Raw genomic sequence first — 12,247 nt, 5'->3', positions numbered from 1 at the left:
TTTCTTGTTTGTCGGTTGGTTCACGTCACCCAAAATGCTGAGAGGCAAGGTGAATCGAAGTGGAGAGGGTGTGGGCAGATAGGTACATCGAGAATCACATGCGCTTTCGGACATACACGATCAGTCAGGCTGACGGGTTGATGTCGACAGGTAATACAATAAATCCTCCGTTGTCATCGGCACTCTCGACGGCATCGTCATCAATTACCCCTTTTACTTCTCAAACATGGCAACCTTGCAACCCACGCCGCTCGCCAACGTGATCGTCAGCCATTCCCTCCATTCCCGCTCATCTCTGCTCTCAATTCTGGGGAAAGTCTGAATGATTCTGATGGTGGCATAGCTCGCCTCCATCAGCGCATACTGTTGGCCGACACAGATCCGTGGGCCGCCGTTGAAAGGCAGATACTCCCAACCGGGCCTCAGGGTCTCCCACCTCTCTGGCTTGAACTCCAGCGCATCTGGGCCATAGAAGTCTTCTCGACGATGCATGCTCCACGGAGAGTATGAGACAACTTCACCTTTCTTGACGAGCACGGGTGACCGGCCGTCTGGGCCACCGCCGACGGGCAGGATGGTGTCTCTGATCGCCTCGCGGCTGTTTCCCGGGACAACGGGCATCAGGCGTAGTGACTCATTCAACACCCATTTGAGGTACTTCATGTCCTTGATCGCCGTGTAGCCGGGTCTTTCACCGCCGAGCTCTTCGACTTCGGCCTTCAACTTCTCCCAGATGTCTTTGCGCTTCGACAGGACGTGCCAAGTGTTGGAGAGTAGACCTGCCGTGGTGTCTCGGCCGGCGAGAAGGATGTTGAGCAGTTCAGACCGCAACGCGTAGAGGTCCTGTGTCTGATGGAGCAACTCGTGCAAGAAGACGTAGCGACGACTGCCACTGCCAGACGGCGCCTCCTTCTCCTTCTTGACCTCGTCCATGGCTTCTCGAATTATGTTGTCGGCAAAGTCGTGCATAATCTGCACGCTCTTTCTCCATTTCTTGTCAGGAATCCAGTCGGTGAGACCGCCAGAGGCAAAGTTCTTGGTCACGGCTGGCCACAATGTTAGCACGATGACGACGATTGCACCCACAACAAAGCTGTAGACTTACCCTCGGTGACATAGACAAATGCCTTGACGAACTCACTTGCAGACTCGGTCTCCAGCCCCGGCGCCAGTGTGTTGGTCGATTGTCCAAACAGGAACTCGGTCGCGGAGTCCATGGTAAGGCCGAAGAACAGATCTTGCAGATCAACTGTAGATCCATCGCGGGGAATCGAATCCATGAGATGAGATACGTGCGCCTCAAACATGTCGAGATCGGCAACTTGATGTCTTGTAAAGTTCGGTCGCACCATGGCTCGTGACCTCTCCCAGGCGGGACCGTCGGTGGCGAAGATGCCGTGGCCGAAGATGGGCACAAAGACTTCTATCCGTCTACGACCCAACGAGTAATCGGCAAACCTCGTCGACAGGATGGTCTTGACGTTCTCTGGCTCAATGGTGGAGATGACTGGGCAGCCGACATTAGTGTTTAGAAGGCCACGTCGGAGAGGAGAAAAGCCATACATCGTTGTCTGAGAATCTTGACTTTCAACGTCTTTCTGCCGTTGGAAAAGTTCCTCCGTCGAGTCGTCTCGTGCATGCAACCTTCTTTCACAGAGGTGACCATCTCCTTGATGACATCCAATCCGAGCAGCTTACCACCGATGCCCTTGTGCGGATAATGGTATACGGGCTCGCAGCCATTTTCTCGGATCATCCGCCGCCGCCGAGCACCAGTTGTCATCTCATGGTAGATTCGGACGAGTGCAAACAATGCCACAAGGGCGACAATGACCACGGGCGGCGAGACGTCTGGCACAGGAAAGACGGCCATGGTTTTCGGCCTTGACGGGACGAGATGTAGGCAAAATCGACCAACAGACAGACAAACAGGGCGACGACGGGGCAACAGAGGCTATGTCGTTGTATAAGGTATCCCGAGGATATGACAGGCAACAAAGAAAGCGGAGGGATCAGGTAGTTTCATGGGTCGTCACTGATGGACCTTTTGTTCTGCGTTGCCTGGCCACATTCGCAGCTCCGAAGCTCGTCAGAATCCTACAGTACAAGGGAATAGACACCAAGGGTCCCGAGTTCAGCCACAACGGAGGAATATTGCGGCCGACTGACCCGAGTCAGCAGGTCAGCCAGCAATGAGGGGTGTTTGCAGAAGGAATGTGACGGTTGTCCAGGTGTTGGGTGAAGATGGTCGTGGTTGGTGATGGGCTTCTTCCGAGGCAACCTGGAGGAGGAGGAGAGAGGGAGGGGGTTGCACGACTGTACATTGCCCAACTCTAGGTACCTATTATTGCGAGGAAGAGCACAAGTTTCAGCTTCTTCGGCTCGTTTGTCACATCACCGTCTGGCAGCCTCGTATTCGTATCCATCGCATATTATAACCCGAATTAGAGATGTGTCCGGCGCCTTCAGTTCCCACGTGGAGACGCGACCGTTGTTGAGATTATTCAGGATGTTCTTATTATATGCTACCTACGGCCTCATCCAATTGTCTGGTCTTCAGAGTCGATTTGATCCTGCTGTTTCCTTTTGGTCCCAGATCCAACTCAATCATCCAACCATGCACCTGTCAAATGGCCATTTCGAAGCCACCATCACTACCACACCACCACGCCACACCACTAGAGCCACCACCAGCGGTCAGCATTTGACTAGCAATCCTACTATCCGTACCGTATAACCTAATATCTCTATCTTCCTACTCATTGGGCTTTCGGGATGAGGCACCAATACGTAGTTCGCTAATATTCCTTGCTTATGCTGTCAGCAGTACGACTACTCCGCAATAATGATTAGCATCCTTCGGTCCTCGCCCATTATGGTTATGATCCTCGACCTCCACAGACATGCTGAGCAACTACGACACCAAAAAGCATCCGCATGGGCAAGTCGGCAAAAGTACAGTAGGTAGATAGGTACTGGATTCTGATCAGTACTGAAAGTCGGGAAATATTGCTTTTCCATGTGCTCCCTTTTCTGTACTACGGACACCCATCACCATAAGCTGGCGACAAACTCCATCGACCAGGAATCTATTTACATACCTACCAGCTTACAAACAGAGTTCGCCAACCTTCTAGTCTTCGTCCAAAGTCACTGCTTTATCCATGATCCCTTGTCGACCATACTGTCCATTGCCTCGTGCAGAATCATGGCCTCGTCCGCGACCCCCTCGAAGCCCTGATCTCGAACCAAAACTGCCACCACCAGGTCCCTTCCCGCGCTCACCATCGCCGTTGGCTTTGGGTCGACTACTCCCTCCGTATCGTCCACTCCCTCCTTTTGGCCCTCTGCCGCCTCCTCGTCCACCAAGCTTGAAGTCAATTTTCTTCAACGGTCGTTCAACCATGTCCAGGCCATTCAGACCCAACTCCTGTCTCGTTTCAGTGCTGACCTTCCACGGCTGAAACAGCTCTTGAGGTTCTTCAAGCACCCTGAGTTCCTGCACCCAGGCTTTACAGTATTCCCCCCGTGGATCGTAATCGCAAGCTTGTTTGATCGGATTAAACACCCGTGCCTCACCTCGTGGGTCGTTGCCCACACCAGCGACGTATTGCCAATTGCCCCAATTCGAGCTGACGTCGTAGTCCGTCAGCATACACTCGTACCACTCGGCGCCTAGTTTCCAATTGATACCCAGATGTTTGGCGAGGAAGCTCGCCACGTTTTGTCGTGCCCGGTTGCTCGTGTATCCGGTGAGGAAGAGCTCGCGCTGACTCGCGTCTATCAAACTCGTTCCCGTTGTGCCGTGAAGAAATCGATCAACCACCTCCTGGACTTGTGGGCCCCAACTCTTGGTCCCCGGTGTTTTCCAGGGATACGAGGTGTCGTTGCGAAAGCCTTCCAGCCGAAACAGTCCCGCGCCGAACTTTCGTGTACAAAGTCTCATATAGTCACGCCAGAGTAGCTCGAATCGCACCGCCGCGGTGCCCTTGTTTTCCCCCTTGCCATATCCCTCGGTCCCTTTGTACTGATCGCCTCGCCCGTCCTCAAAATCCAGCAGTTGAGCGTGCACCTGACGAGCCGTGATACAACCTAGCGCCAGCCACGCGGATAGCTTGGTTGAAAATTCCGTCCCCAATAGTCCATTTCTGGTGTCCTTGTACGTGGTCATTGCGCCCGAGCCGATAAGAGATCGAACGCGCTTCAGAGCTTCTGTACAACCACCACGGAATGGATGTGCTGAGCTGACGTTGGCCGGAAACGAAGGCGGTTTGCCCAAAGGAGGGTCGTCTTGTAGAGGTTTTATCAACGCAGACTCAAATTCCTCAAAGGTGTCGGGTATCATGAAAGGAGAAGGCTGTGTGGGTATGTCTGAGGGTATGGGCAATAACGTTGATGGGCGAGGAAGAGGCTTTCGTGGTGCATCCCGCAACGGCTCCACCAATTTCCGATAGCTCGTAAAGACGTCTGGTAGATCTGCCGGCTTGTCGAAGGGGAGATCTCGACTACGCGAAAGTTAGTAAAGAGTCCAAGAATCGGGTGGAGGCGTCGGACGAACTCGTCAATGAAGTATTTCTCGTCCAACCACAGATTGAAATCGATACCGGCCTCTTGGGCCACCTTACGAACATCTCTTGCCTCCCTCCTTTCTTCCACTCCCTCTTCTTCGGTCATCCAGATTGCCGAGATGGTTGTCTCCATTTGTGCGTGCTTGATCTGCTCAAGTAAATCTCGTACGACCTGTCCCAGCATTCCTACTCGGATGTGTAGTCCACTCCCCAACTTCTCGAGTTCTGACTTGAGCTGCCATACCGATTCTGCCAGAAATTTCGCGCGGTGCGGCCCACACCTCCAGAACTTTCCCACCTCAGAACGTGCTTCGGGGTAAGGTGATTTAGACTCTGGGCTGGAAAGAAACCCAGACACCTCAACTTGCTGCGCGGAGAAAACGTACAGCGGCAAGACATGCGTAAAATATTTCTGAGACTGCTGAGACAGCTTGTGGAGTTCGTGGAAGACGGGGTTATCGGCGAGACGCAAGTCGCGCCGTAGAAGATATATGACTATTCGCTGTGGTATCATTTCTGACATTGGTGGCAATAATCAGGTGGTTCCTCCCCAGTTGGAGGACCTAATTCGCCCGGTGATCATATATGAACGCAACGGTGTCTTGCACGGTACGATGGTAGATGCGGCTGCTTTCACAGAGTGGGAGCTCAAATCATGGCCGACATTACCGTGTTCAATGCAAAATTGAACGTAAGTTGAGGATTCGGTTCAGTGATAACAAATTCAAATCAGGCATGAAAGCCCTAAGAGAAAGTGTCAGTAGCAGCAGGAAAGCAGATAGTTAGAAAGTCAGGGAGGTGCCAAGGGGGGTTGACATGACGCAGCACGACATCGACACAAGAACCATTCTTAAATACATTGAACCCGCTGGGATCGCACGTGTACGTAAAACTCAAGATTGCCCCTTCAATGACATGAAGCGACAACCGAAACGTGGGTACCAGTGGGATAGCACCAGCTTCCAAGTTTCAACGTTAGGCAGACTCTGGGAAAAGCAACGACTCACGATAGTTGAGAGTCTGGAAAGGCTTCGTGGCCTTGTGAGACCAATCTGACCCTCATCGAATAGATCAACGGAGCAAGGATACGATGATCGCGTCGGGGAGACTTGCAGGAATGAGATCACCCAAGTTCTCGTTGGAGAATTGCGCGGATGAGGAAGCGGGCGTGATGCCGGCAAAAGGATGGGTCTGCACATGATGTGCTGGAACCCTTCGGCTCATGGCGCATTGATGCAGTCCTGGTAACAAGTAGGTGTGTCGAAAACATGGAGTTGGAACGGCACAAGCCACAACAGCAAGCGTCAAATCTGAGAGAGTCGATCGGCGCGTTCGATCTGTGGGACTCGGACATGGGATCGGTGGATCGGTGGATCATGTTGTACATAGATCGTGGATCGATCTAACAAGACGATAATGAGCTCAGACGTTTTGGCTTGCTGCACTTGTCTGCGTCATACTGTTCAGCATCCGGAAACAGAGGATTTGTGCTCAAAGCAGGAATTGAGACATCAGAGTCATGGTCTGTTGAATTGCCCGTGTATGGTGGCCGCGTGAGCTGCGAACCTATGGCTGCTATCTGCGTGCAAGCCAAGATGCTGATGTTTGGTGCAAACACAAGTACCCACATGGGACTGCAAGCCAGACGGAGATTGGCCTCTTTTATAGCACTCGTGAGGTTCTGGTCAAGGGATGTCTGTAGTACTGACCGATGCATATCGTGGATGGTGCTGTAGTGTATGATTGAAAATGCGCCCTCCAGATCGCAGCCTCCCCGGCCTTAGTTAAGCAAGATGGGTGCCGGATAAATTTTGTGCCGATATGAGGCGGAACTCTTCGCACGTGATGAGCTCGTCTCGAAAGGGCAATCTGCGCTCCACCTCCAAGGGCCACAAAGTGATCGGATCGACCTCGCGGCGCCTTCCGAGGCGAGGCTGCAAGCCGTTCCAAGCCACAGGCGCATGGTTACAGGGATTCAGGATAACGGCTTTCCGGTCGCATTAAGATTGACTGTGTTCTGATTTGCGTGGGCAAGGCTGTAGTCGGCCCATCGTAACCAAGTTTCAAGCAAGAGATATCTGTTCAGGCACTACCGAAACATTTTGTGTTGGGTCCTCCTTGTGCAACCCGGCGCACGAACGCAATCAAAAGGGGCGCAAGGCAACAATGCTCGTCACACTCGTATTCGTACTATCAAAGATTGTTCCTTCATTAGATCCAGTATAATTGTCCCAAAGGAATCCTATGTTCCCAGACTCGGCCCCTGAGATTGCCGCTGTTCGTCCATGGCCCCTTGCCACACAAGATTTGCCCAATGTCATCCATAAAACTGCTGGGTATAAAACGTCGCCTACGCTCGACGCAGGGAAGACGGCAAAATCAACATCCATCAATACTCCCAAAGGTCGCTAGAGTTGCCAATCCATCAGTCATCACGAAAAAAGAAAAACCACGTAGTATATCCCCCCGAAGCCGACGAGCTTTCAGCAAAGCCCAGTTCATGCTGCTAATGTACACTGACCAACTGAAACACTTGATGGGTATTAGAGGTGCGGTGGAGCCCGAAGTATTAAGCTGCTGTGGCCGCCGCCGGGCTATCATTCACCCCGTCGCTACCGGACTCCGATTTTGTTCCATCCTCTTTACTAGCCGCTTCGGCCGAAGAACCACTGCCACAGCCTTTGACAAGAATATGCCTCTGTCGACGACGGGTTAGTCTCCGACTCACTTCACACAGGCAAAAAAAACCAATTAAACAACTTACCTTCAGTGCGTCCTTGCGAGAGAAGCTCTTGTCGCAATGTTTGCAGGGAAAAGGTTTCACTGCCAGGTGGATTCTCTTGTGACGCTTCAAATCATGATTGCGGTTGAAGCTCTGTGGACACTGGTCACACTTGAAGGGCCTGTCGTGTGCCGGGCTCTGCTGGGGCGTATTTGTCCTCGGCTGTCCATACATCGCTTGGGGGTTTGCGGCATAGCCACTATTGAAAGAAAGAGGTAGCATGTTCGGTTGCATGCTTCCCACCATGCTCATATGCGTGCCTGGGCTGTGCACATTGGACATGATGGGTCCTGGCATCGCCGGCAAGGAATACGAAGGAGGAGGAGGCCTCATGAACGGAGCTTGGGAGTGAGAAGGAAGGGCTCCTTGTTGGAGCGTGGGAGAAATCCGCGGAGCTTGAGAAACAGTCGTAGGATGGGAATATACATACGACGGTTGATGCTGGCTCGTGGTCGTCATGCTACCAAAGAGTGCGGGCTTGTTGTCGTTGGGGGATATGGGCGAATGTTGACTGGGAGGTCGAATGCCGCTTTGCAGTGACGGTACGAGGTGATGGGCGGCCGCTGGAAGGGAGGTGCTTCCTGGAGAGGAGAGAGGTAGATGGGCCCCGTAAGGTGGGTTTAGATCGTAAGGTGGTGGAGGGAGCGCTGACGCTTCACCAGCAGACGGTGAGTGCGTCCCCGACCGCAGCGACTGACCTTGTATGGGAGAGAACATTGAACGGGCTGGGAGAAGGGGACCGTTGTTCTGCCACGGCTGCGGAGTGTACCCGGTATGATATGCATTGGGGGTGGTACCTGTTCCGCCGCCAAAGAAGCTAGGGGCGTAGGGTAGGACGGGGGCGGCGCCGCTGTTGGGGGTTGTCCCTGTCTGAATGGCAGATGAGCTTGCGCTCTCCGACGCCGGGTTGGACGGTGGCGTCAGGAGCTGTCCTACACTCACAGGTGCAGGGCCCGCATGTGATGTGTTGATTCCTGAAAGGGGAGGGAATTTCTGAAGGGGCCCCGGTGCGAATGAGATTGGTGGTGGTGGCAGCTCAAATGCGGGAAGATTCGACGCAGCTTGTCGGCGTTGTGTGAGACTGGAGGGAGCGGTATTCAGCGCATCGAGGGTTGTCCCCATTGGAAGGGGAATTGCGACGGAAGCCAGCCTGACTGATGTTGCCCGTTCAGCGCGAGATCGCTCCAAAGGGTTGAGATAGGGCTGGGAGGCGGTAGGGTCTGCTGTCTGGTCGCCGGAGTCCTCAGCGACAGCGATTTATATATGACAAGAGTCTTTTGCCGGCAATGTCGCAGAAGGCTTGGACTTGCTCGAGATGTTGATAGCCGAGAATTGTGCCAGGTTCTCTTTTGCCGAAGCACCAATGGATCAAGGTGACGACGAACCTGTCTCGGGTGGGATATGTAGAGCAGAAAGTGGACGCAGTGTCTTCCAGCGACGAAGACCTTGTGCTCACAGAAGGGATTGTGACGCAGGACGTGATATGGCACACCAAGGTCTTGATAGTGAAGGTGTTGCTGGTGGAGCGACGCTGGGCGATGATCTGGATTTTGGGCGGTCGGTTGGCTTTTTTTGCGGCGCGTTTGGCTTGTTCCTCAGTGGACGTGGGGCCTACGCAGGACAATCAGGAAAGATCGCCGCGACTTGAGATTCGGCAACTAGCGACCGGACTTCCAGAGATTGGAGTGAGGTCAGCCGCAGGGGGACAGAGAATGAGGTTGTGATACCTCTTCACGCGGTGCAAAAGGTGCTTGCGACGAGGACGACCTTTGCAAAGCGAGGTCGATGATCAGGCTGAAGAAAAGAGCAAACCCAGGAGGCTTTCAAAGATTTGGAAGAGATGCGATCCTTTTTGTCGGGGCAGCACATGGCGTTCTTAGCGGGCAGCTGGCCGCCGGCTGGCTGGATGGGCCTGTCTTGAGCATCCGCCTAAAAAGAGGAGAGTTAGTCAAAAGCGGACGGCGAAGACAGGAGTGTGCTAGGATCTGATAGGAATGGCGGCGAGCTGAGAGCCTCATTGGCCTGGGTGGACTCGATAGGAATGCGAGGCGCATGGGTCCCTAGCGCTGGGAGTTTGGCAACAGTGCAGAAACAGAGTTGGAAGAGTGATAGTCTGGTGTGGGCGTGTGCGCGCGAGTCGGAGGAGGAAACCTGCAGGGGCTCCCCCTGACGTGCTCGCTCGAGCTCCTTAACCGTGCCTGTATTTTTCCGGGACATGGGGCCTGCGAGGAAAAGTGGTCTCAGTTTTCTCGTCGAACAGACACAGTCTGGACCGAGCGCGCGCTGAATTGCATGCAAACTCTGGTCTGAAAATGGGATCGCGAGAAATTGGACTGCTGAAGCTCCCGCTATGCTCGAAGCAGCTTGGCTCGTGGGTGACGAGAATCGAGGAAAGCGAGAAGGGTGGAGCAGATGCGAGGATGTGGTCTCCAGTGAGAAAACCAGTCACCCACTCGACTGACGGCCGTGACATGAATGGGGCTTCCCGGCAGGATATGGAGGGGGAGTTCCAGACTAGAGTCCCCTGTAGGCGAGCCCAGAGAGGGAGTGGAGGCGCCTCTACGGCTGTAGGGTGCTAGTACCTTTGTTGGTAGCTGCTAGTCGAGTAGCCGTGTATCTAGGAGACCGGTAGGCGAGCGGCGACGGTGATGGCAAGGTGATGGCGACAGCGATGGACATGGCGACGGCGACAGCGGTGGTACAGGATGCCGGGGAAACTCGCTAGACGGACAATAGTCACCGGAAGACACACACACACAACAACAACAACGAGGAGGAGTGCCAATGATGGTACGCTGCAGACCTCGTATCCCTGGCACGAAAGGACCCGAAGCAGACAGAAAACTCTCCCTGAACTCTGAGGGCGCAGAATCACAGCAAAAAGAAGTTTCAACAGTGTCGATAATTTTACAAGGCGCAGGCAAAGTGCGGGTGTTGCTGCTTCTGCGCTCCCGCTTTCCATGGTCCTGGCTTTCGAAATGCCTTTGCACAATCCCATCACACGGACTGCGACACATGGTGATTTTGTTATGCCTTCGTCAATGTGCCTGTCGGCTGTCTGTCGCTGCGTGATATTTCTCTTTAGGCTTCACTCAATCTCCCCTGTTCATGACAACGCGTGCACCACATTGCCATGTTGCCCGGTCTGCATCTCGTGGCATGGATGACACAGTGGTCTGTCAAGGCAAGGCACGTCAAGCCTCGAAGAACAAACACACTTCTCACACACCATCAATCGTCAAGCACGCTCCCCGGTGCCGGTCAGGCTCGTGTTGTCGCTGCCGGCCGGTGTTCAATTTCATCCCCGTCCAGAAGTCTCCAGTCTATGCCCGTAGAGGGTTGAGCCTCGATGCCATCCACGACTCAACGTGGTCTGAGGTAAGTGAGCTGCAGATACAGAAAGTACCTAAGTGGAGCTTTCAGCGATTGATGTCTTGGGCTACGCGAGAGGCACGTTCTTGCTCCTCAACTCGTACCGATCCTACTCCCATCTTCCATCTGCCACCTCCGTCAACGACAGCCTGATAATGACAGTCCCGACCTGGAGTCTGGGCCCTTGCGCCACAAACCTTCCATCGAAAGACGACCGAAAAAGGCATTCAAGAAACGGATGTTCTATGTGATTATTAGGCACCATCCGGTGTCTTCTCAAAGGGGATCATCGGCTAGCGAAGCCCCGGCGATTCCACTCGAAAGTGACCGTGCTCATGAGGTACTAAGCCTGTCACTTCGTGCCACGATCCGAAGTTGTCTTTGTACTGTGGTCGATCTCTGGCATCTGTTAGGCGGTTCAACGGCACCCATGCCTGTCTTCGCTGCAAGACCAGCCATTGCGCTCACACTATCCGACCGACTACGCTAGGCGACTCTACATGGGCCATGGGCTGTAAAAAGAACACTCGACGCATGTGGCTAGTGAAAATGACGTTTCTTATTATCGATGGAGGTCACCAGCGTCGCTACCAATTGCTTCCAAGTTGGTGTTATCGAGCCCACCTACAGGCCCCTTCAACTCACAAGGCAGGCCATTATTAGTCCAAAGACATGGTGTTACGAGGAAAAGCGGGAATTTCGCTCTAGCTTCGCCAAAAGGTGCACGGACGCAAGAAGCGCTGCGTCCTCCTCTCACATTTCTGGACCATTTTGCGCCCAACTGTTTACTTCTTTGGTCTTGGGCGACCTCGGCCGCCCCCACCGTCTGCGGTCCCCTGTGTGATCATTCAGTCCGGCCCTCCTCGGGCCCGGCTCCCTGGCCACACTGGTCTCTTTTTACTCGGCCTTGTCGTTTGACCCAAGCTGGGTGATGTTGGCGAGCCAAGCCAAGCCAATCTCCAGAGCCATGTGGCTGCCACCACCACTTCCATGACGCCCCCTCAGAGGTGCACGATCAGCGCTGACCTTTTTCGCCCTAGTTGGGAACTTCCTGGCTTGCTCCTAACCGCTTTGCACCACCTGCAGAGTCAAGATTAGAGGAAGGACTCACCCTCATGCAGACTCCACTCTACTGGTTTTCCGCTGCTCCTGGATATTCAGCCAGCCTCAAGCTTGCCAGGACAGCTACCCTGGGCGACATCATTGTCGCAAGAACGTCCATACCTGCCAGGCTGCCACGCGCGAGCACGGCAGACCTGCTCTTGCCAGTTGAAAAAAACCAGGCAAAGACAATATTGAAGAACTTAGGGCAGATGCGAGCTCACTGTAAGACATATCAACACCCCTAGCCGCCGTGCTCACGCTCAAGAAGAGCACGCTTCTCACGGGAGTGCTGACCAGAACCCGGACCTGCACGCTCTACCATTTGTTCGAGGCTCTACCCCGTACGAATCCTATTTTGGGCAGGCGTCTGGAGACTTTTTGCTGTGACAATGCGTCTCCATGCGATTCGCTGCCAGCGGAT

General features: G+C 53.8%; 3 protein-coding genes across 3 annotated transcripts; all 3 read right to left on the bottom strand.

Moving 5' to 3' along the window:
- Positions 1-213: 213 nt before the first annotated feature.
- On the bottom strand, positions 214-1,873 carry PV08_11183 (uncharacterized protein; the record flags this gene model as incomplete). The annotated part of the gene is made up of 3 exons (XM_016385494.1): positions 214-1,046; positions 1,106-1,507; positions 1,564-1,873. The coding sequence occupies 3 exons, from the start codon at positions 1,871-1,873 to the stop codon at positions 214-216; spliced, it is 1,545 nt and encodes a 514-aa protein (XP_016230438.1).
- A 1,260-nt stretch (positions 1,874-3,133) lies between these two features.
- PV08_11182 (uncharacterized protein) lies at positions 3,134-5,091 on the bottom strand (the record flags this gene model as incomplete). Its single annotated transcript, XM_016385493.1, has 2 exons — positions 3,134-4,505; positions 4,559-5,091. The coding sequence occupies 2 exons, from the start codon at positions 5,089-5,091 to the stop codon at positions 3,134-3,136; spliced, it is 1,905 nt and encodes a 634-aa protein (XP_016230437.1).
- A 2,046-nt stretch (positions 5,092-7,137) lies between these two features.
- PV08_11181 (uncharacterized protein) lies at positions 7,138-8,472 on the bottom strand (the record flags this gene model as incomplete). Its single annotated transcript, XM_016385492.1, has 2 exons — positions 7,138-7,266; positions 7,333-8,472. The coding sequence occupies 2 exons, from the start codon at positions 8,470-8,472 to the stop codon at positions 7,138-7,140; spliced, it is 1,269 nt and encodes a 422-aa protein (XP_016230436.1).
- Between the last annotated feature and the right edge of the window lie 3,775 nt (positions 8,473-12,247).

The sequence above is a fragment of the Exophiala spinifera genome (genome assembly GCF_000836115.1).
Source record: "Exophiala spinifera strain CBS 89968 unplaced genomic scaffold supercont1.9, whole genome shotgun sequence".
Taxonomy (NCBI): Eukaryota; Fungi; Ascomycota; class Eurotiomycetes; order Chaetothyriales; family Herpotrichiellaceae; genus Exophiala; species Exophiala spinifera.
This window is presented reverse-complemented; position numbering and strand designations above follow the sequence as displayed.